Here is a 25555-nt window from a genome sequence, read left to right on the forward strand (position 1 = left end):
TTTTTTTTGAGACGGAGTCTCGCTCTGCCGCCCAGGCTGGAGTGCAGTGGCCGGATCTCTGCTCACTGCAAGCTCCGCCTCCCGGGTTCACGCCATTCTCCTGCCTCAGCCTTCCGAGTAGCTGGGACTACAGGCGCCCGCCACCGCGCCCGGCTAGTTTTTTTGTATTTTTTAGTAGAGACGGGGTTTCACCATGTTAGCCAGGATGGTCTCGATCTCCTGACCTCGTGATCCGCCCGTCTCGGCCTCCCAAAGTGCTGGGATTACAGGCTTGAGCCACCGCGCCCGGCCCGGAGGGCTTTTTAAGAAATCTCTTCTGTACTCAGATGAGCAAGCTTACCAATGAATAGACAGATGATAATTTATATCCTACTGTGGTATGTCAGATTCCCCTGACTCCAAAAAAGTAGGGCGGGGTGGCATTTGGAGAATGATTACATACATAAGTAAAGCAAAGAAAAAAAAACTTGCTCATGTTCATGGCTCAACAGGTAACTCTGTCCCCCGGGGCACTTGCATTTCAATGGAGTATGAAATGAAATGATCCATTTACTGCACTTAACTTGTATGGTTCATGACTTTGTAAAAGTGCCTTGAGGTGTGCAAGTCACTACATAAATCTTGATAATAAACACACATTGTGACATACATATTCTCTTATATATGATATTAGTAAATTGGCAGTAAATCTTTTTATGATTGAATTTCTTTGCCATGTTGGTGCATAGATCTACTTGCTAATTATTAGTCTGTGTGTCTTTGGGGAATAAGAATAGATTGACTCCTTTTGTTGTCCAAATGGTTGGGAAGTTTTTAAATAAGCAACAGGCCTTTCAAATTTGAGTCTATTTGCTTCTAGCAATTTTATAATTTACATTGCAAATGCTTTTAAAAATTATAAATAAGTTCATATAGGGTTCCTTGAACATCAGATAGTGCTTTAAGACTAAAGTTCTTTGAGAGCACATAAACAGAAACATGGCTATGGGACTATGCATCTCATTGTTGTTGTTGTTGTTGTTTTTGACAGTGTCTCACTTTGTCACCCAGGCTGGAGAGAAGTGGCACCATCTTGGCTCACTGCAGCCTCAGTCTCCTGATCCTCCTACCTCAGCCCCCAAGTAGCTGGGACTATCGGCACACACCACCATGTTTTTAGTAGAGACAGGGTTTCGCCATATTGCCCAGACTGGTCTCAAACTCCTGGGCTCAAGTAATCCACCCTTGGCCTCCCAAAGTGCTGGGTTTACAAGCATGAACCGCTGCACCCAGCCAGCTATGGATCTTTTAAAGTAGATGTAGTTTATAGGTCAACTAAGTGTTTCTATTTGGAGATTAACCCGTCCCAGAACTTTGGAAAGGAAATGGTGGACTGTTCTGCAGAACCAGAACATTAAAGTCCATTTTCTTCTCTGTCTGGAAATAACTGCACGGGATTCTTGCTATTTGCAGATCAATATGACTGTGCTCCTGTGGGATGCAGCACGTATGCTCGGTGTGTTTCAGAGGGAGAGGATGTCACGTGTCAGTGTTTGAAAGGATTTGCTGGGGATGGAAAACTATGTTCTGGTAAGAGCAAAGGGCAAATACACATATTTGGACAATAGTGAACCAGAAACATTCTTTCTGATCTTTCTGACTCAAAAGCTCCAGGAGGATTTATGTAATCAGCAGGTTTGAGTAAGTTATTTGATGTTAGCTAAAAAAAAAAATTGATGACATGCCTAGAAAATGAGACCTATAAACATATTTATACAAATGTAAACATACGACATTGAGTTTATAGTACAATTTTATGATTATGCAATATATGCAGTTGACATTAAGGGGAAGAATTTATAATTAGCTTCAGAAGCATGAATTTGAGTTGAAGTCAAGTTTATGACTTCACCAATTCCAATGAAAGCACAACTGTTGTTTTTGCCCCAGAAGCTTAGGTCATAAGTTTTAATCAAATGAATAGATTAATGGATAGGTTCCTCTTTCATATTAATAGCCTCAAAATTAAAATTTAATGACTGCTGGAAAGATCTCAGTCCTTACGGTCTGAAACTCTGGCAGAAAGTGATTTGTTTACATATTTGCCTAATCGGATAGGTGGGAACTCTGGAAAGACTGATTCAGCAGTAACTTGTGAACTTTATGTCCAAGATGCAGGGCGTGCATGATGTTGGCAAACAGCACCTGTAAAGGACTGAATAAGAATTGAATATACGATTATGCTTATTCTTTCCAACTAGTCCCATTTATATCAGGATTGCCTAAATATTGTACTAGTTCCTAATTTTGCCCACAGATATAGATGAATGTGAGATGGGTGTCCCAGTGTGCCCCCCTGCCTCCTCCAAGTGCATCAACACCGAAGGCGGCTATGTCTGCCAGTGCTCAGAAGGCTACCGAGGAGATGGGATTCACTGTCTTGGTAAGAGGACGCATGTGCCAAGGGAGGAGGGCAGAGGCAGGCCTCAGAAATCAGGAAACAGTGTGGGTGCAGTGAGCAGAGAGAAGACAGGATATAATTGGGGTGACACACATGTCAAGATTTAAAGAGTTGTGCGACTGCTGAAACTGAGATATTTCCATTCTTGGTGAACAGTCAAGTTTGTGCCCTTGTGTTATGACTGCTCCGGTCAGCTTCAAGCCCCTTTGGAGGCTGCTTACTCCTCTGCCTTTGTGATTCTTTCTGGGGTTTGAGTGACACCAGTGTCTCACCAATACTTCCCACCTTGAGCCATCATGTGGGGAGCTGGACAGCATTTACTTGTCAGTGAATTTGGTAAGAGAAATGTGGTGAACTGCAGAGGTGATGACAGTTTGTTGGAAGTCACTGCTGTGTGTGTAAAGAAAAGGAGGTGTGGCTTGTCAAAGGGCTCCTCTCGCACTTCTTGGTAAGTTCAATAGGTGGGAGAGTCAAGCCACTGACATTGAGATACAAGTAAAGAATGATTCAACCCTCTTTCATAATCCCCATCCTGTGGCAAGGTCTGGGTGTGGCACGTTGGATTGGGAGTTCGCGTCTTGGATGTCTCGTACCTTTCCAGGTGTCAGTAGCATCACATCATGTACAAGTGAAAACCTGCCTGAAGCCATCTGAAGCACGGGGAAGTGATTATCTGAAGTTTTACAGCGCTTTAAAACTTCTCTTTCAGTATTTTCTTTCCCTCTTTCTGAAAACATAAGAAACTGATAAGAAACTCAAATGATACTGCTTTCTCCCACTTGTTAAGGTTAAAGATGAAATATCAGTAACTATCAATCTTTTGAATCTGGTTGATTTAAATCAGACCTTTATAGGATTAGTTTTGTGGAATCCACAGACATCTGTAAACACTCTTTTAAGCACATATTTGGCTGTCAGTCAGGAAAATGTCACTGCTCTAATTAAGCAGGCCCATAGATAATTTAGACAAGCAGACTTCATATTTAATTTCCTTTGAAGAGAAAGGAAGATATCTCTTCTTGGATGTTTAGACTCGTTAGGTTCTGGTTTCTCACACTGTTACTAACTCATCTCCTTCCAGTAACAAGCACGCAATGGGGTGTGCTCGCCCTGCCTGCGTGGTTGGCACAGAGTCCTCAGACTCCGTGGAAGCAGTGGGCTTGCTCCTCTGTTCTCTCTCCCCCAGCTCGCTCTCACTCTCTCTTCTCACCCCATATATATATGTAGTTATAATAGTTTGAACCTTGTCTGGCATATAAAAAGTGCTATGTAAAAAAAAGTGTTATCCTTCTTATTATTAAGAGTAGTTGAGTTTATTGGTCAAGCATACATCTTTGTCTTTGCTTTGGAAAAGCTCTCTCTGTCAAGGTAATAGTTTATTGAAATTATAACAGAAACTCATAAAAGAGTTGGTTTGGGCCATCCAGGATAGCAATTCAATGTGTTAAATATTTATTTGGCCCCTATTAAGAGTAAGGCCACAGTACTAGAAACCGTGAGAAATATCAGGATGAGAAAGGTAGTCTTCGATTGCAAGGAACATGTAACCTAAAAGAAATATAGCTGTGATCAGTGATGAAGAAGAGTGCACATCATAAGCGAAGTAAAAACCACAATGAAAGTTCAGAACTGGGAGAAACATCTGTTTGAGGTATTGGGAAAGGTTTCGGGGAGGAAGTGTCATTTTGGAAGGAGCATGGGGGATAAGTAATTTCATTTGCAGAAATGTGAAGGGATGGGAAGAGTCCAGACATGAACAGATCACATGACTGCCATTAAGGGTAGAGAGTAGCCTAGTTGAGCACTAAGTTTAGGTTATATGAGGGGAAGAACAGAAACTAAGGCTGATAAGGTAGTGTATCCTGTAGCAAAATATCCTAGATTGGATGGCTTAAGCAACAGAAATGTATCCTGTCATGGTTCTGGAGGTTGGAAGTCCCAGATCAAGGTGCTGGCTGATTTGGTTTTGGATGAAGGATCTCTTCCTGGCTTGCAAATGGCCACCTGCTCACTGTGTTCTCACATGGCCTTTCCTCTTTGATGTGCAGAGAGAGAGAGAGAGTGAGAAAGAGAGAGACAGAGACAGAGAGGGAGAGAATGCTCTAGTTTCTCTTCCTCTTTTGTTTTCTCTTCCCCTTCTTTTAAGGACACCAATCTTACTGGATTAGGACCCCTTCCTTAGGACCCCATGTAGCCTTACTTTCCTCTTGGTAGACGCTTTCTTCAAATACAGTCACTTTGGGAGTTGGGGCTCAACATATGAATTGGAGGGGCAGGGACACATTTCAGCCTGTAACAGATGGGTTGGGTTACTTCTGTAGAAGACTAAAATCTGAGGGTTAGTTACTGAGGTTTCACTTCTCCAGTGAAACTGGCAGAGGGTCAGTCAGTCAGTGTTGTCCCAAAGTTTCTACTAACCACACTACAACTGTAAAATGAAACAGGTGAAATGAATTTTTGCAATAATATTTTATGTATTCAAATATATCCAAAATATTAACATTTTAATATATAATCAGTATAAAAATTATTGAGTTACTTAATATTCTTTTTTATTTTGGTACTAAGTCTTCAAACTCTAATGTACGTTTTATACTCACAGCACATCTCAATATGAACTACATGCATTTCGGGTACTCAATACTCTCATATGGCAGTGGCTAGCAAGTTGGACAGCAAAGTTCTAGGCAACAGAGAGCCACTGGCAGCATTTGAGTAAAGTGGTGCAATGACGGGTTTATCATCGTTGTGCTGGAGGGAGAATAATGTGGCACTGGTGTTTATGCATGGCGTGGAGGAAACATGGGATCCAGGAATGAGTAAGGCTGTTCTTGCAGTAATGTAAAATTGAGAGGAAGAGAGGCCCTAAATGTTAGGGTGGCAATAACTGAGAAAGAAAAAATGGTGGGTCGTCGGGAAAGAAAGGATGGTTTTTCTGATATAGTTTATACTTACATAAAAAAGCAAAACTGTTATATTTGATATAATATGTATGCCAATGACAGGATATCTATTCAAAAAAGTTAAGTATGAATCTTTAGGATCTGAACTTCTAAATGTTTGCCTAGAGATCGTTTACTAATCTCCAACTCTGGGAAATCTCCTTTCCTTCAAAGCAGGAAGAAAGCTTCCAGCCTCTCTCAGGATGCCTGTAATCCCAACACTCTGGGAGGCCAAGGCAGGAGGATCACTTGAGGCCAGGAGTTTGAGACATGCCTGGGCAACATAGCAAGACACTGTTCTCTACAAAAACATTAAAAAACAAACAAACAAGAACTAACCAAGCATGATGGTGCGAGCCTGTGGTCTAAGCTACTTGGTGGGATGAGCTGGGAGAATTGCTTGACCCTGGGAGGTCAAGGCTACAATGAGCCATGATCACACCACTGTACCTCATCCTCAGCAACCAAGCAAGAGTCTTTAAAACAAACAAACAAACAAACAAACAGAAACAAAAAAGGAAAAGAACACCTGCATGGGCATGCATTGTAGGACCTACTTCATCTCTCCAACATTCGTGAAAGTCCCTTTAAACCTAAAAATGCATAGGGCTCTGAGAACATAGAGCATGACGGAAGCTGACGAAGCTCCTCTTCCAGAGGCTGTCCAACTGTAAAACCCTCTTATTTTTCTGTACCCCATTTTTCTCTCCCCTACTCTGTCTTTTCTGACAGATATTGATGAGTGCCAACTGGGGGTGCACAGCTGTGGAGAGAATGCCAACTGCACAAATACAGAGGGAGGCTACACCTGCATGTGTGCTGGGCGCCTGTCTGAACCAGGACTGATTTGCCCTGGTAGGTTGGTGGGTGGTCTGCAGTGAAGGGGAGGGACTTGGCTCAGGGATATTCTACACCCTAATCTCTGTTTGCATTAGAGATTCTAAAAATCATTCAGTTCAGTCAGGCTGCAGAGCTGACCTGCCTGATTAGGACGATGCTGGGCTTGAGAATTTGAAATGGTCCAGGTTTTCTTAATTTAATAGCATCTGGAATAAATCCTTTTTTATTACTCACAATCCAATAAAGATGGGAACATGGGTGTCTCTCTTTAACTGTGCAACTAATCTCCCTATTTGTGATGTCGATTTGTGGGACTACTGGATAAATTTTGCCAGGCTAGGCAGGTGGGTGAGAATGTCTGGACTCAGCATTTTAAATCACTTTTAAGAATTTTAAAATATTACTTTAAAAAGGCAGTATTTCTTGTTCTGAATTAGAACTCCAGCTCTCTTCTCTTTCTTTTTTCAATATTCACAATGGTTGACTCCTGCTTCCTGAACCTTCTTCCCGTAACAGCGGTATCATCTCACCATCAGCACCCCAGAAGGGGAGCTGGCTTCCACTACACCCTGGAGACCAGGATGGGCGTCTTTCCCATCACTGCCCACTTTTTGCCTGTCAGCCCTATAAGCAGAAAACATCCTAAGAAGAAAAATTATGTGCTTAGTTGGTCTCTGTTTTTTTTTAGCATATTATTTTTCTCAAATAATTTGCTCTTCTTAAAGGTATTGAAAACTGCTTATATTTATATAGTCAGCTGCACATGTTTAACTTTTAGGAAGCAGTGAACCATTCCATAAAAGAGACTTTACTATTATACTTTGGCATTCCCTCTGTTAGGGGAACATTTTCTTCCTGTCAGAGTTGCTACAGTCTTGTCCTTGAGGGCTCCTCTGAAAGTCAGTTTTTAGAAGAAAGCATTGTGAGAAAGAAATTTTTGAGACTGCATGATATTGGAGGTAATGGACTGTGCATTGATGGGTAGGTTTTAAACCATAGAGTTACCAGTTGTTCAGAGAGACCTTGAAGCTAACTGTCACTTCACATGGTTAGTGTACATTTGTGTGTGACAGATTTGTTTGTATGAGATTAGTGACTCTGAATTCACATGGCGACTTAGGATTGGCCATTCTTTTACCTGCCTCCAATATGCTTTACATATCAGATAATACTGAGCCCAAAGGAGGAACGGCTGGTTTCATAGTGAATGACTAAGGCCCGGCTAGGAAAGTGAAACTAATGTCCCTTCTAGTAGTTCTTCTGTAACTAAAAGATTTATGTCACAAACTATTCACAGAAACTAGTTCCTGATGTTGATACTCGAATGACACTAATCCCTTCAGAAAGTAAAAGTAATGTCTTGGGTTCTTTTAGACTCTACTCCACCCCCTCACCTCAGGGAAGATGGCCACCACTATTCCGTAAGAAATAGTGACTCTGGATGTCCACTGTCCCACGATGGATACTGCCTCCATGATGGTGTGTGCATGTATATTGAAGCATTGGACAAGTATGCATGCAAGTAAGTTAAACTGTCTTGCTGATGGCACAGAGAGATGCTATTCAGTCCATAACTTGTAGCTAATTTGTAAAATGTATACTTAGGATGTTTTTCTGCAATTAGATGTTCTTCTGGAAAAATATAAACATACACATATGAACCATGTGTGTGCACTTCATTGCATTCTCCTTGTGTATCATAATGCCCCCTTCCAGTTACTGGTGATAAGTATGAATCTAAGGAGTTGGTGATTTCCCCTTTTACTGAAATAATTTGATGTTACTACTAGTATAGTCTAGGGATTAAATGTCTCATCCTGGTTGAAAAACTTAAGTGTGTGAGATAATTCCTTGAAACTTTTTTTTCCATCAAATGTGCTTTACATTATGTGTGAGCATCGTGATCTGTTTCTGGATTTATAAAAGTTTCTTACCTATTCACACTGGACTTCTTGCCAGAGTCCAAAAATATTTTTCTCCAAAACTAAATATATGTATATTTTTTCTTCACTTCCTAACAGTTGACGTTTGCATTTTGTTGTTTAGTAACAATTGCTGATACTGCAGCTGCTGCTTTTTGCTCCCTTTTTGCTCCCATGAGGGTTTCACAGTGGGTGAAGTGTCAACCTGGAAAGGAGATTTGAGGAAGCCCTAACATTATGAGGTGCTCCCACTGTGCTCACTCCGAAAACCTTTCCTATGGACCCTTTAACAAAACCCAAACCCACAATAGCCAGTTCTGCCTCAAATTTTACTTTTAATTCATTTCATATTTTCAAGGCAATAGGAGGAAACTGATAGATACCAAAAAAAACAAATAGGTCTCCCAGGGTTAGGCTCCTGATCCATTGATACTTTTCGCTGTGCCTGAGGGAGGGGTGATGAAATAGTCTGATCCTCACAAATAGCTACTATAACCTTAAAGTCTTCTCTTATTTCATCAGTAATAATGAACAGAATGACTAAATGCATGGAAGAGTAAGCTATATTCTGTGACAAAGCATATGGCCTTGCACTAGAAATCATGTCCACATGACAAAACTAGTGAAAAATTGCTCATGGATACTAGTAAAAATGACTTAGTCCTTATAGAATTCTGTTTTTATATTTATATTTACATGCTGTAATTTCCTAACCTATGATAAATTGGGTATTTGAAATAGTTATTGCTAGTTTTAATGTTAAGAATCTAATTGGTTTTGCCTGTTCATTGTTTCTGATCATCCCAAATAACGAAATTACAAAAACAAATGTCCAAATTTATTAGGTCATGGTTGTTTTCCTCCATGATACTTTAGATTATAAAAATCATTATAATAATATAAAGGGTACTACATATTGCATTTAGAACAATGTTTTCATTTGGATCTGATAGCATCCATTTATTAAATGATTGATGAACTCTTCAGCACACTGCTTTTCTTTCTGTCATTAAATCCTGATGAAAATATCATATTTCCCTGATAATGTTTTAAACATGAGTTGCTACAAATGACAAACTGGAGATAAGACTCAAATTTAAGGACCTTGAATCTAAAGCAATATTTAAAATATTACCAGAGTTCACAGTAATCTGGATCATAACTTTGTTTAAATTGTATATTTAATTAAAATGTGGTTTAATTAACTATTCAACCCTTGCCTCCTCCTGCCCTGATGACCTCACCTTATGTTTTATTAATTCCATAATAACAAGTCTCTAGGAAGTGCTTTACCGGTCCAACTTTCATTAGAAACACTTCCTAGGCGGGCGTCATTCTGTACAGAGTATTCTTCATGCTGTAAGCAGGTTTTGGAAGAGCCAGCTCTTCCTTCCTTTCTTAGAGGCAGTGGACGTTCCCCTCAGCCACAGGAAACCACAGGGTGCCCCCGGGGTGATGCAGCAGAAGTGAGAGTTGAGAGTCTCCATGCCCGAGGTATTCCTCAAAGATTTCCTGGTTTGGAGATGCTCAGGAGGCTCCAAACCTGGGCTCAGAGGAGGTCCTCATTCATTCTGTCTTTCAGCCACCCTTCTGAGCAGGTCTCCTTTGGACCAAGATCCCCCAACATGAGTGCTGTGAAATGCTTCTTAAAAACAGGCCGTATGGTCAAATCACGTTGAGAGATGCAACATACTCTACCCTCAATTTTTTTTTTTTTTTCAGGAGACCATCATTTTATTATTACTCAAGTTTGTCTCCCTGAGCATTCGGGGAGCAGACTTTTTAAGGACAACTTGGTGGGTTAGGGGAAGCCAGTGTGCCGGGAGTGCTGATGTGTCAGGGATGAAATCATAGAGAGTCGAAGCTGTTTTCTTGCACTGAGTCAGTTCCTGGGTGGGGGCCACAAGTTCAGATGAGCCAGTTCATTGATCTGGGTGGTGTCAGCTGATCCATCCAGTGCAGGATCTATAGAATATTTCAAGCAGTGATCTTAGGAGCAATATAGGGAGGTTCAGAATCTTGTAGCCTCCAACTGCGTGACTCCTAAACCATAATTTCTAATCTTCTGTCTAGCCCTCAATTCTTGATTCAGCGTATACCACAACACATTAAAAAGTCTTGTTTACCAGCCTGGGTAACATGGGGAGACCCCATCTCTACCAATTTTTTTTTTTTTTTTTTTTTTTGGTGAAGGAGTCTTGCTCTGTCTCCCAGGCTGGAGTGCAATGGCGCGATCTTGGCTCACTACAAGCTCCACCTCTTGGGTTCACGTCATTCTCCTGCCTCAGCCTCCCAAGTAGCTGGGACTACAGGCACCCACCAGCATTTATTGTATTTTTAGTAGAGACGGGGTTTCACCATGTTAGCCAGGGTGGTCTCGATCTCCTGACCTTGTGATCCGCCTGCCTCAGCCTCCCAAAGTTAGCCGGGTATGGTGGCACACATCTATATTCCCAGCTACTTGGGAGGCTGAGGTGGGAGAATTGCTTGGTCCCAGGAGGCTGACATTGCAATGAATTGTGATGGCACCACTGCACTCCAGCCTGGGTGACGGAGAGGAAAAAAAAAAAAAAAAAAAAAAAAAGCCTTGTTTATCTGTATTGAGTCTAGAATGTCTCAAAATTATTTGACTATGGAAAGGCTAACTTATTTGGCCAGAGAATCTTTTGTTTGGTTTAACAGAAGAACTAATTCATAACCAAAGAACTAGTATCCTGTGTCCCCCTCCCTCCTTGGAAAATGCTGAATGACTATTCTGGGCTCTTATAAGACTCAGTGAGGCTCTGCTATTGCAGCTGACTTGGATCTCCAGGACTCTTGGCCAAGGGACTGACATATTCCTCAAGACCCCAAACTTTCTGAAAGGATCAGAGGTGTGGCCCATTAACATCCAGCAGTTTAAAAGTGGTGCTGCTAGGCATTGGTAGTAAATGGCCGTAACCAAAGATAGCTAGAATGAAAACAGCACCCAAGAAAACCTGGAATAATGATGGTCCTTTATGCTTCTGCACTCAGATCGTGGTATCTCTTGCACGATTAGTTCTAGAAGATAGCTTTTCAGAGGTGAATAGAGCATAAAACTCTTTTTGGAAGCAGCATGGTAAAGTAGAAAGAACATAGGCTTTGAAATCAGAGAACCATTGGAGTCAAATCTGTCACTCATAGTTGTGTGACCTCGTACAAACTACTTGAGCCTCAGTTTCCTCATCCAAAATATGAGAATATGCCATCAAAAATAAAATGAGTAAAAGTGCCTAACAAGGTGTCAAACATACAAGATGGTTAACAGGTACTAATCCATTTCCTTCTTTCCTCTGTGAGTGAGTTACCCAGCCCCTCTGACCAGCTAAAGGTAGAGACAGGCCTAGAGCCCAGATCTTCTGGAGCTCTGTCCAGTGTTTTGTCCATGCTGCCTCTTCTCACTATGGGCACTGGTGTCAGTTCTCTGTATTTTTATTCCTTTAAGTCCTTTTGGAATAAAGTGGGGACATGGATGAATAAATAGTTGATCCAGGGCCCAAAGGAAGGAATTTTTAATAAGTGGGCATTACAGAGTGTTTAATACGATGTTTTTCAAAGTTGATGCTTTTGCAAAGGATAATAGAATACAGATGTTTACCTGAGATCTTAATCGTGTCTGGAAATGCACATTCCCAGTAGATGGCAGCATTGCTTCATTTACTTCAAAAAAGTTCAGCAGTTCACTCTAGTGAGTTTCACTAGTGGGACAGCAGGGTGTTTGTGGGCGAGCATCCTTTTCCCTCCATACAGCTTTTTCCCCATTGAAGAAAATAGGCGATGCCTGTATGTATGTTGTTACTGGGTCTTCCCTTGCACTAGTAGTGATTTTTTTTCTTTAAAGGAAAAAAGTTTTCTCCGCAGACTAAGTTATGTGTTCTGTTCAGAAGCTACACACATTTTTCTTTTATAGCCTGGTTTCAAGTGAGGAACTCTGCCTTCAAATTCTCCTTTCCTTTCACCTATACTCATTGCAATCTGGCCAAACATTTGTTTCCAAAACTCCCTTGGCTCTTAGGGCAGAGTTGCTTTGTGTTGGTTTTAAAAGGTGGCTCCTCAGGATTTTAGCCTAACAGAAACTGATCTTTAATCAATGTCCTGTAATGCCTTATAGAGGCAGTATGCAAATAATCCCCCATAAATCCCAGAGCAAACAGACGAAAGGGAGAAGTCCATGCTGCATTAACTTGTAACTCATAGCGCTTTCAACTGACCCCTGATGGATTTTCTATATGCTTCCAAAGACCTGAGTCTAGAAATGCAAAGGTTGAGAGACAACTGAATATCAAGTGTCAAAACTAACAGCGTTTTTGGCCAGGCATCTCTGATGACCTCTGTTTGTGTGTTGTCACAGCTGTGTTGTTGGCTACATCGGGGAGCGATGTCAGTACCGAGACCTGAAGTGGTGGGAACTGCGTCACGCTGGCCACGGGCAGCAGCAGAAGGTCACCGTGGTGGCTGTCTGTGTGGTGGTGCTTGTCGTGCTGCTCCTCCTGAGCCTGTGGGGTGCCCACTACTACAGGTGACCCTGTCTTTCCTTTGGTACTGGAAACCTCTTTCTAAGACCTCCCAGGGGAATGCCTGCCTCCTTGAGATGAACATCTACATACTACATTTAAAACGTGAGGTGGACAGGGCACAGTGACTCATGCCTGCAATCCCAGCACGTTGGGAGGCCGAGGCGGGCAGATCACTTGAGGTCAGGATTTCGAGACCAGCCTGGTCAACATGGGAAAACCCTGTCTCCACTAAAAAGGCAAAAAGTAACAGGCGTGGTTATGCACGCTGGTAATCTCAGCTACTCGGGAGGCTGAGGTACGAGAATCACTTGAACTTGGGAGGCAGGGGTTGCAGTGAGCCGAGATTGTGCCACTGCACTCCATCCTGGGTGATACAGTGAGACTCCATGTCCAAAAATAAAGTGAAATAACAGGACAATTTTTACTGTTAGCTCAGGATTTCATTGCTCTGAAACATCAGTGCTTTTACTTTTTCCTTGTTCTACTGCAGTCATTGTCCATACACCTGCATAGTATATGTGTTATTTATCAATCATAATATGGTTTTACATTCCACTTTCTTCATTTAATTTTATATGCTCCCCCTATAGCCTGCATAACTATAATTTTTTGTGGCTGTCTTCCATTGAGTTGATTTCCCACAAAATATTAACTGTCATAAAAGAAAATCAGTATCTTCCCTAACTTGGAAGGAAATTTCTGGTCCTCAGATTTTGTGCTTTTAATAATTTCAAGTTAACAGTTAAAAACTGTAGAACAATAACATTTATACATTTAATTCTTTAAAACTAACACTACATTAGGATGCAGGTACAGGCATCACACTGCTCATTTTCTGTTTTCTTAGAAAGTAGGACAGCTTCCTCTATTATCATCAATATTGAAAAGCATTTTATATACTGTTATGGTTTGTGCTGTACAAAATCAGTGAGTCACAAAACTTTAGGGCTGAAGGGGACTTTATGGAATTATCTAGTTCAATCTTATCATTTCGTGGCTGGAGGATCTAAGACCCACTTGACTAATAGGTCCCAATTCTCTGAGAATGTACAAAATATCTGCTGCCACCATCTGTAGATAGAAATTTAACCACATTTACAGGTACTACACAACCACTCAAGTGGCAACTGTCTTGTGTTCTGGAAAATTCAACATATCAGCCAAGATGTACTTATCAGAGATCCTGCTATAGCCTAGTGTAGTGGTTAAGAGCACAGGCTCTGGAATCAGATTATACAGGTTCAAATCCAAGTTAGTGTCTAAATAACACCAGACATGTATCCTAATCTCTGTTTTCATTAATTCCCTTTGCTATAAAGTAGGAGCAAGAATAGTACTTATCTTAAGGGTATTGTGAAATTTATTGGGTTAACCTAAGTAAAGGCTTTAGTGTAGGTCTGGCATATAGGAATTAATAAATGCTATCTGTTATTATTTTGATTTTCTATGAACTGTAACCTTCCCCCAAAAGAATCATATGCTCTAAGCCCTTTTCTAGCACCTCTTGAGAGACAAGATTCTTAGGCACAAACTTGACATTTTAATTCAGTAGTCCATCGATAACATTGGACTTTTTAGCCTGGTGTGCAATCAATATCTTGGATATATGTAGAAAGAATATTGAATGATCAATGTTCATCCCATTGGACCATTGCCAAAAGACAGGGGAAAAAAATGGAAACTAGAAACTTAAGTTCATGCGTGCCATAATTATTAAGCATTTTTTCCTATTTGTTGTGTTATGACACAGTATGTCTTATGTTCTATAGGCATTTTTCAGAGATCTGGATTGAAAGCTAACAGCAAATTGCTGCCTTTTTAAACTTAGAATTCAAAGACCAGTTCAACTGAAAGATGACTATAGACTTTATATACCTATAAGAGTATCTTCAACCTCAGACTCTCATACACCTAAAATCAGAAGTGAAAGGACTATTCCTTCAAAAAGAAAGCTCGTCAGAACCCTTTCTTTTTCTTTTCACTGAAATGCATCCAGGGTTGTACAATTCTTTCTGAGCACAGCTGTAGTACCACCTATTCGGGAGGCTAAGGTGTGAAGATCACTTGAGCCAGGGAGGCAGTGATTACAGTGAGCTGTGATTGCACCACTGCACTCCAGCCTGGGTGACAGGGGGAGACTCTGTCTCAAAAACAAAACAAAATGAAAAAGTCTAATGTTTGTGAAACTAAATAAATTTTTCAGGTATTCTAATGTTATTAGTTTACAACGTGTGATTTCTTGGAAGGACTCCCTTGTAAGAAAATCAACAGGAAGTATTTCATCACAAACTATAACTTTGTTTTTTTGTGGGTTTTTTAAACTTTTATTTTAGGTTCAGGGGTATATGCGAAGGTTTGTTACACAGGTAAACTTGTGTCACTGGGGTTTGTTGTACAGATTATTTCATCATCCAGTTATTAAGCCCAGTACCCAATGGTTATGTTTTCTGCTCCTGTTCCTCCTCCCACCCTCTACCCTCAGGTAGCCCCCAATGTCTGTTGTTCCCTTCTTTGTGTTCCTGAGTTCCCATCATTTAGCTCCCACTTGTAAGTTAGAACATGTGATATTTGGTTTTCTGTTCCTGTGTTAGTTTGCTAAGGATAATAGCCTCTAGCTCCATCCATGTTCCCACAAAAGACATAATCTCATTCCTTTTTATGGTTGCATAGTATTCCATGGTGTATATGTGCCATATTTTCTTTATCCAATCTGTCATTGATGGGCATTTAGGTTGATTCCGTGTCTTTGCTATTGTCAATAGTGCTGCAGTGAACATTGACATGCATGTGCCTTCATGGTAGAATGATTTATATTCCTCTGGGTATATACGCAGTAATGGAATTGCTGGGTCAAATGGTAGTTCTGCAGTTAATTCTTTGAAGAATCACCATACCGCTTTCCATAATGGTTGAACTAATTTACACTCTCTCCAACAGTGTATAAGTGTTTCCTTTTCTCCAAAATTTCACCAGCATCTGTTTTTTTGTTTTGTTTTGTTTTGGTTTTTTGACTTTTTATTAATAGCCATTCTGACTGGTACAAATTACAATGTTGTACCTTTGCAACTTTGGAATTGTTTATATTAGCCACTTGCTTCCATTTTTTTCCTTGAAGTCTTTGATTAAAACACATAATAACCCATACCATCTCTTGGTGCTGTCTGTGATGCCAGATTCACAGCAGCCCCTCCTATCCTTATCACTCTTCCCGGGATGTCTAGGTAGGGCTTTTGACAGAGGGTTGTATTCCTAGAGGCAATTAAGCTGCTTATCTGCCCCAGGACAGTAGTGCTGTTGTGGAGTCTCACAGATGCACCACTCTAGAGGCTACTGCTTTGAGGATGGGGATCCATCTCCATGCTAAATCTCCCCACCCCCAGCCCTAGTGAATGGCACCGTGCCCTGCATAGACTTAGTGCTGAATGTCAAACAAGACAGTACTCTAAGAAACTGGATTTGGAAGCAAGATACCTAGTGTATTTCCTGGCTTAGCAACTATGAGACTTTCTTATATTGGGTCATCCACTCCTTCTGTTTTTGCCTCTAATTTCTTTATGAGTGAGAGATTGCAGTGGACCAGTAAGAGCAGCCTAGACTTTGTGTCATTATGACCCACTTCTTACACCACCATTGGTAGCTGTGTGCCTTAGTTGAGTCACTGCCATTTCCAAGCCCCAGTGGCTTCACTTGTAAATGGAGCTAACATAGTCTGCCTCACACAGTTGCTGAGATATTTTTTCCACAGATTGCCCCACTCCTCCCTGCAAAATTAGTAAGTTGTTTTTTCATTGCAATATCATCAGTACTAGGACAGTGCCTGGGGTATAGTTAGTACTCAATAGATACCTGTGAATGGATGAATGCAAGGCTATTCCCCTCAATGTGCATGAGCATACATGCACGTGCACGTGTGCGCCCGGGCACACACACACCCTCTACCTCACAGAACGTTGGAAAGAGTGAAACACTCTCTGGATAGTATTTTCAGTTCTGCAGAAAAGAATGCCTTAAACTTCTAATGTTATGTTCCTAGTTATCTTCATATTTCTTCTCTCCCACACAAGTAACGGAAATTTTAGTAGCAGAAATAGTTAGTTGTCCCTGACCATCACTGAGTGGGCTGAGTATTTTGTTTTGTTGTGAGATTGTCTCAAATTTTGGCTTTATCATAGGACTCAGAAGCTGCTAACGAAAAATCCAAAGAATCCTTCTGAGGAGTCAAGCAGAGACGCGAGGAGTCGTAGGCCTGCTGACAGTGAGGATGGGATGTCCTCTTGCCCTCAACCTTGGGTAATGTGATCAAAGCCGATGAAGCAAGGAATTGCCTTGATATTAACCCCTGTTCATTTTTTCTATTTTTTCACTGAGTTCAGAATGACTGGAATCGGTTATAGCTTCCAGCTGGTGTCAATGTTAGCCAAGACCACATCAGCTAGGGAGGTCCTGGGTGGGAGGGTGGGGGAACTGTGTCATTAACTAAAGGAATCAGATGAGTTATAATAAGGCCATAATTTAATGGCACAATAACTTTTTGGAATTTTTTTCTTTCATGTAGATTCTATAACTTAGATTTGTATGTGTTATGTGAAGACTTTCCATATTTTTAGTTGACACATTCCAGATAGATGTCTTAAAAACCCAAGATTATGCTAATTTCCTTCCTTTCTTCCTTTCTTCTCTTTTCTTTCTTTCTTTCTTTCTTTCTTTCTTTCTTTCTTTCTTTCTTTCTCTCTCTCTCTCTCTCTCTCTCCTTTCTTTCTTTTTTTTCAGGATCTTGCTCTGTTGCCCAGGTCAGAGTACAGTGGTCCAACCACTGCTCACTGCAGCCTTGACCTCCTGGGCTCAAATGATCGTCCCAGCTCAGCCTCCCAAATAGCTGGGACTACTTGCACACACTGCTACGCCCAGCTAATTTTTCTATTTTTTGTAGAGACAGAGTTTCACCATGTTGCCCAGACTGACCTCAAACTCTTGGGTTCAAGCAATCCACCTGCCCGGGCCTCCCAAAGTGCTGGAATTGCAGGCATGAGCCCTGCACTCAGCTCTCATTTTCTTAATATTTCTTTTCTCATACACATTTCAACTCCCTAAATTTCAGTAGCAGAATAGCTGCCAGATTTAACAAATAAAAATATAGAATGCCTAGTTAAATTATACTTATACTGAAAGTTCAAATTTAAATTCAAAGTTAAATTTAACTGGGTTCTCTATTTTATCTGACAATCCAAATGTTTTCCAAAAAGCACAGAGGTTTGGGAAGTTCAAGATGCTTCATAAATCACCCACTTCGGTAACAGATCTTGGAACACTAGAGGGCAGTCTTGAAACAGGTTACACATTCTTGAATCAGTTAAGGGAATTTCCATTTCTAGAAATCTGTCAGAGTTAACGACTGATTCAGTGCGTGCTGTTGGCATTATTTGTGGTATGTATTGTGGAAGAGACTGGAATGTATGGCAGGTCCATGGAGGGTTGAATCCTTAGGGAAGAGCTATTAGAGAGAGGTTATGGAGGAGCAATGTTTGGGGTCCGTCCCACATGATTTCCCCTACTCCCCAGTTCCCAACTCACTGTGAATTCCCGGAAAGTAGCTTTCCTGTGACTGTGCTTTTGACTACCAATTGATCATCTTTTCCTACCTGTAATAGGCATCCAGTGTTTCCTTGTTTTTTTGGTTGGACTCAAGTATGGGGGGGAAAAATAGAGGCTGGGCAAGGTTGTTCATTCCTGTAATCCCCATGCTTTGGGAGGCCAAGGCAGGAGGATTGTTTGAGGCCAGGAGCTTGGGACCAGCCTGGACAACATAGCAAGATCATATTTCTTTAAAAAGATTTACGAAAAGCTTTGCTGGGTGTGGTGGTACACACTTGCAGTTCCGGCTAGTCTAGAGGCTGAAGCAGGGGGATCACTTGAACCCAAGAGTTCAGGGTTGCAGTGAGCTGTGATAGCACCACTGCACTCCAGCCTGAGTGACAGAGTGAGACTTTATCTCTAAAAAATTAGAAGGAATGTGAATTCTAGCCTTATTTTCCCACCAATTGGCTATCTAATCTTCAGCAAGTCCTTTAACCTATGCAGACCTCTGCTCCCCACTCAGTACAAAGGGTTTAGATTAGATGATCTCTAAGATCCCTTCAGTCTTTATCAGTTCCAGAAGTATGTGATTCTACGACTTAGCTCTAGAATATACTTGCTTCTTTGAGGGCTCATGACTTTGTGAACTTCTAAATTACCCAGATTTCACTTGTCAGTCTACCTGGTATTTCATTCAGGTTTTGAGTAGCAGGTTTAATTCATCTCATTAATTCATTATCATGGAAATGAAGGAGAAACACAATCTGTATATGTCTATTAAAAAATCAAAAGCATTTGCTGCTGTCATGAGCAGCTTGTTGGCTCAGAGCTATGCTAGGAGGCCTGGGGCTGCCGAGCTAAGTCCCCCACAGCCATTGTAACTGTCCCTGACAGCAACTGCTGCTGTAGGGAATAGGAGGGAGCTGAACACTCAAACTAGGAGAAGCAGCAGAAACAAATCTAGTTCCATTAGCTGCTTTTCCCACCTCAGCCCAGAATTCCGGGACCTATGTTCTTCTGGCAGAGAGGCATGAGGTTAGAAAATTTGCAGTGCAGAGGGTTGGGTTTTGACTTGAGACAGAAATAATGGGCATGTGTCTTTAAACAGTGGGTCCTGTGTTTATTTTGCAATGCGTTGCTGCGGGAGATCATTAATGAGGAGGAGATGAAGCATGATTTGTATTATAAAAAGTAAGAAAATGAAAATACATGTTCTCTGGATTCACCCTTCCCTTACCAACATTTCCCTGTCTTCTCCCTGATTGACTCCACTCATCATCCCTTTCTACACCTTTCTCAAAGGAAAATGTGGGCAAAGAGATTCTTCTCTACTCCTCTTTCTGTTGTTTCTGAATTGTGTGCTCCTTTCTGTGGAGTGCCCATTTCTGAACCAATGGAGCCTGATCAGCCAAAACCTTGGTGCAGTCCTTGCCCTGGTTACTGATTGACAAGGAAGGATTCACCAAATGATGTCCTTTGCCCTGTTGTATGGGGTCACTTCTTTTCTTTCCTGTAGCGTGGATCTGTTTTAATATCTAATCTATCTAAAGTGAATGAGAGCCAGTGAACTCTGGTCAGCCTGCATTGCAAGTGCCCAATCAATTTTTGATAACACAAGTAATGACAAAAGTAATCATTTTGCTGACTGAAGAGAAATGTTGTTGTTGTCTGTTCCTCCCTATTAAAATTCCAGGTCCCTAGGCTGTTCAACCAGCTTGCAAAACTGTCATTGCACAAGATTAGTACCTTTAAGGGCCCCAAGTTACTCAGAACTTGGTACATGTTTAAATGAGTGTTATTAATGTGTGTGTGCGTTTGTGTGTATGAAAAGTTGTAGTGCATACATATATGAGATATTATTTCCCTGGCCTGTGGGCAGTTCTTAGAATACTTATGAATTCTTGGATTGCTTATGGTAAATCAGTGGCCTCCAGGAATCCATCACCTAAAAGCTGAGATTCCATAATTAGAATAGATTCTTCAGTTAACATATTGGTAGTGCCTAGTTGCTTTAAGAGAAAGTAACACAAGGCTCTTCACTGAATGTCGAATCTCTCTTTAGCTAGAAAGACAAACTTCACAGGGTCTTTCTTCTGACCTTCACTTTCCATAGGATGAACATCGTAAAGCCATGGACTTTGATTCAATGTATGTTGAGATAATTTGTGAACTATAACAATATCCTCTCTCCCTCCTTTTTGTTATCTGCAGTTTGTGGTTACAAAGGAACACCAAGACCTCAGGAATGGGAGTCAACCAGTGGCTGGTGAGGATGGCCAGGCAGCAGATGTTGGTCAGTTTTTATCCCTGGCTCCTGATGAATGGTTATTTTTACTTAGATCCTGACTGTTTTTCAGTGAAAAGTCTCCTTTAACCACACACACACAAACAAAATAACTAAACTGTATATGCTATGTGAGTAGCTGGGCTGTATTGAAATGCCATGGACGTGATTTGCACTGGAGTTCTACCTTATATGAGGTTACCATGTTCACTCAAAACTCTAGTCACAAGGCAGCCCGTGTTCTTGCACTTTAAGCAAGAACACGATGGATGACTCCTTGATTTGAATTGAGTTTTGAGGTCATTCTTAGGGTCCAGGATCTATACTGGTAGCTGTAAGTATAGTCCCAGTTAAGTTGTAAATGGTTCCAAGAAAACGTGTTCCATGTTCAACTCATCTAGCGGGAAGGGTTTCTGTAAATTTAAGTTGATCTGAGGATTGTCCTGGGGATTTCAGAGTATTCAGATCTTATCAGGGGCATGACCTTAGCCAGACACCTGGCTGTGTATGAAGTCCAGCCAAGCCACTTGTGGAGAGACCATAAAATCAACCCAGGTTCTTAGGAACTCAGTCTACTTCAGATAGAAATGAACTCACATACCCTTTGACATAACACTTTTTCCAAGAGTTGTATTATGATCAACCTTTTGGGTTTGGGTCTCAGATTGAGTTTTGTTTCATACGAGAGGACATTGTTTCACAGGCCAAAGGCATTGTTGACCATGCCTTTGTGCCGCAAGCCTTTGGAAAGCTTTAGAGAAACTTTTAGCCAACAAAAACTGTTCCTCTGCTAATGAAAAGAGCTAATGAAATATCAACTCCAGTTATATTTTCTGTATTTTTCCTTCTTCAATGTGCTTATTATCATAACCTCCTTCTGAGATTTCTTTCTGGAAAGAACATAGGCTTCTCGTTTTGGAAAACTCACTCTAAATTCCCTTCTCATACCTATGTTGCCATGAAACCCCCAATACTGAATTCAGTACAACTTTATTACCTAATTTGAAGAAGGCCTGGATATTAAGGTGCACTTAAGAATTGAATATGAAAACTACAATAGATAACATAGTTTTTTTATATGGATCATTACTTTCCCCGATAATGAAAAAATTCAGCATTTTCGAAAATTTGCTTCAGTGCTTATTGTTATTGGTAGCACTATTGAAAAGTAATGGAATATCTTGTAGTTACTACTTTTCCTTGAGCAGCTAAAAGTGCATAATTCTTTCTTATAATGGTAATCCACGATAGAGGCACATATAATTTTGCAAGCTAATAGCACAATGCTTTGACAGGAATTTGGTTAAACTTAGAAAAGAACTAAGGATTCATTACAGTTAGCTGAGTACTCTGGAATATATTAGAATGTCTCTTTTGCTGTTGTTGCTTTTTTTCCCCTGCACTGTACTGCAAATAATTTGACCCATTCTCTGTGGGCCACTCATATAACTGTCTCCCAGCATGACTGATCACATCCCCGATCATGTCCAGCTGTCTCATAAATGCCTGGGGTGAAAGTGCGCATAGAGATTGGGGTGGGGGGAGATCAAGTGAGGAATGAAATAAAAGATCAAGTTTGGCTCTGAGCCAATCTGTTCTGGGCTCCTGGAAAACTCATTACAACACAATACTAGTGTAGTTCCATAAAACCATCTTCACTGAGCTCAGCTGACATCAGTTGACACAGGTTAAGTGCAGAGTACATGCTAGGGGCAGCTGACTATGCCAGGGGAAAGGAAACGAAATACATCTAAAATCTGAGCTCAGACCAGGCACAGTGGCTCACACCTGTAATCCGGGCACTTTGGGAGGCCAAGGTAGGCAGATCACTTAAAGTCAGGAGTTTGAGACCAGCCTGGCCAACATGGTGGAATGCCATCTCTACCAAAAAGTACAAAAATTAATCTGGCATGGTGGTGCACACCTATAGTCCCAGCTACTCGGGAGGCTGAGGTAGGAGGATCACTTGAGCCTGGGAGATGGAGGTTGCAGTGAGCTGAGATCTCAACACTGCACTCCAGTGAGACTTCATCTCAAAACAAAGATAGAGTGAGACTCCATCTCAAAAACAAAAAACAAAAAACCTGAGCTCTATCTACTCTCAAGTCATTTGTGGTCCAGATGGGGAGACAGAAGTACACAGTAAAAGCTAAAGAACAGGTAGTACAGGTAGTACAGTTCTTTAAATCCTCTCAACCAACCTAGACTATTTTAATTTTTTTAAAAAATTTTAAGATGTCAACCAAGACTATTTTAATTTTTTAAAAATTATTTTAAGTCAAGGTCTTACTCTGTCACCCAGTCTAAAGTGCAGTGGCTTGGTCATGGCTCATTGCTGTCTTGGCCTCCCCAGGCTCAAGCAATCCTCCCACCTCAGCCTCCTAAGTAGCTGGGACCACAGGCATGCACTACCATGCCCAGCTAGTTTTTTATTTTATGTAGCAATGGAGACTCCCTATGTTACCCAGGCTGGTCTTGAACCCTTGGGTGCAAGCCATCCTCCCACCTCAGCCTCCCAAAGTGCTGGAGTTACGGACATGAGCCCCTGCACTGGCCTATTTTAATTTTTTAAAAATTGGGCCCAGGGTGGGGTGTGGTGGCTCATACCTGTAATTCTAGCACTTTGTGAGGCTGAGGTGGGCGAATCGCTTGAGCCCAGGAGTTCAAAACCAGCCTGGCCAACATGGCAACCCCGTCTCTACAAAAAATACAAAAATTAGCCGGGTAGTCCTAGCTACTCAGGAGGCTGAGGTGGAAGGATCACCTGAGCCTAGGAGGAAGAGGCTGTGGTGAGCTGTGATTGTGCCACTGCACTCCCGCCTGGATGACAGAGTGAGATGCTTATCCAAAAAAAAAAAAAAAAAGAAGAAGAAGAAGAAGAAGAAAAAAATGTGCCTAGAATAGTTTGAAAATGGGTTATCTTTGTGTCTCATTTTCAGGCCAGTTCTTCAACCACTACCATTTAGGGTTTCTCTTGCCTATCTATTGTGAATGATATGAATATTGAAATTTCTTTTGTCTTTGTATAGGGTCAGTGCAACCAACTTCATGGAGGCAGAAGCCCCAGTTATGTGGAGTGGGCCCAGAGCAAGGCTGCTGGATTCCAGTATCCAGTGATAAGGGCTCCTGTCCCCAGGTAATGGAGCGAAGCTTTCATATGCCCTCCTATGGGACACGGCCCGTCGATGGGGGTGTCCAGAAGCCCCATTCTCTCCTATCAGTTAACTCATTATGGCGACAAAGGGCCCTGGACCCACCACACCAAATGGAGCTGACTCAGTGAAAACTGGAATTAAAAGGAAAGTCTAGAAGAATGAACTGTGTTGATGCACAGTATCTTTTCTTTCAAAAGTAGAGGAAAACTATAGGTTTTGGTTCCACAATCTCTATGACTAATCACCTACTCAACGCCTGGAGACAGATATGTAGTTGTGCTTTTGTTTGTTCTTTTAGGCAGTCTCATTGCAGTCTTATTTTCAAGTAAGAGTACTGGGAGAATCACTAGGTAACTTATTAGAAACCCAAATCAGGACAACAGTGCTTTGTAAATTGTGTTGTCTTCAGCAGTCAATACAAATAGATTTTTGTTTTTGTTGTTCCTGCAGCCCCAGAAGAAATTAGGGGTTAAAGCAGACAATCACACTGGCTTGGTCAGTTACAAAGTAATTTCTTTGATCTGGACATAACATTTATATCAATTTCATGAAATGATTGACTATTATAATACTGTTAAGATACAGTGTAGGCATTTAACTCCACATTGGCATGGTCCATGCTGATAATTTTGCAAAATGAATTGTGATGAATCAATGAAAAATGTAATTTAGAAACTGATTTCTTCAGAATTAGATGGCTTATTTTTTTTGAAAAATCTTTGAATGAAAACATTTTATTTTTAAGATATTTACACAGGAGGCTTCAGGGTTTCTCAGTCATTACTGTCCTTTTCCCCTACAGAATTTTCCCTCTTGGTGTGATTGCACAGAATTTGTATGTATTTTCAGTTACAAGATTGTAAGTAAATTTCCCGATTTACTTTCATTATAGATGATGTATTTCTTCTAATTATTTAAATAAAATCACCAAAAAAATAAACATTTTATTGTACGCCTGGTTAATTAGTTAATTATAGTCTAAGGCAGTGCTAGAGTTGAACCAAAATGATTTGTCAAGTTTGCTGATGTTTCTGTTTTTTGTTTTTTTGTTTTTTTTCAGAAAGAGAGGATAGGATCTCACTCTGTTATCCAGGCTGGAGTGTGCAATGGCACAATCATAGCTTAGTGCAACCTCAAACTCCTGGGCTCAAGCAACCCTCCTGCCTCAGCCTCCTGAGTAACTAGGACCACAGGCAGAGGCCACCGTGCCTGGCTAAATTTTTTATTTTTATTTTTTGTAGACTTGGAGATCACACAATGTTACCCCGGCTGGTCTTGAACTCCTGGCCTCAAGCAAGGTCATGCTGGTAATTTTGCAAAATGAATTGTGATTGACTTTCAGCCTCCCAATGTATTAGATTACAGGCATGAGCCATGGTGCCCAGCCTTGTAACTATTTAAAAAAATTTTTAAATCTACAACTCTATAGATTAAAATTCCACATAGTGTTCTAATTAAATATTTTTCTTGCAGCCAAGGTATTGTTACTACAGATAACACAACCTGATATGGTAACTTTGAATTTTGGGGGCTTTGAATCATTCAGTTTATGCATTAACTAGTCCCTTTGTTTATCTTTCATTTCTCAACTCTTTGGACTTTGGTGATACCAGACATCAGAATAAAAAGAAATTGAAGTACCTGTTTTCAAATGGATACTTCATAAGAATTTTGGTAAAGATTTGGTGATGGGGAGGATGACTTGAGATTTGTGGATATTAGTTAATTATTCAGTATGATACCTCGCCCAGGTAATTTAGATTTTTCTATATTCGGTTTTACTTTCATTGACAATTAATATTCTGGAGGATCAGAAGATTTGTCAATTTCTGCTGAGTCACTGGCCTAGAAAAATAATAA

General features: G+C 40.9%; 1 protein-coding gene across 4 annotated transcripts in view; it reads left to right on the forward strand.

Annotated features, from left to right (window-relative positions):
• EGF (epidermal growth factor) overlaps positions 1-25335 on the forward strand; it is a 107774-nt gene extending 82439 nt beyond the window's left edge. For 2 of the 4 annotated variants that reach the window (XM_025385385.1, XM_025385387.1), the window contains 8 exons: positions 1453-1569; positions 2297-2422; positions 6115-6237; positions 7597-7744; positions 12517-12684; positions 16855-16972; positions 20468-20549; positions 23570-24629. In XM_025385385.1, coding sequence (XP_025241170.1) covers positions 1453-1569; positions 2297-2422; positions 6115-6237; positions 7597-7744; positions 12517-12684; positions 16855-16972; positions 20468-20549; positions 23570-23823 — 1136 coding nt within the window. In that variant the 3' untranslated portion in view covers positions 23824-24629. Of the gene's footprint in view, positions 1-1452; positions 1570-2296; positions 2423-6114; positions 6238-7596; positions 7745-12516; positions 12685-16854; positions 16973-20467; positions 20550-23569 lie in introns of all 4 variants that reach the window. The other 2 variants (XM_025385386.1, XM_025385388.1) reach the window with 2 other exon arrangements.
• The last annotated feature ends 220 nt before the right edge of the window (positions 25336-25555 follow it).

The sequence above is a fragment of the Theropithecus gelada genome, chromosome 5, assembly GCF_003255815.1.
Source record: "Theropithecus gelada isolate Dixy chromosome 5, Tgel_1.0, whole genome shotgun sequence".
NCBI classification, from domain to species: Eukaryota; Metazoa; Chordata; class Mammalia; order Primates; family Cercopithecidae; genus Theropithecus; species Theropithecus gelada.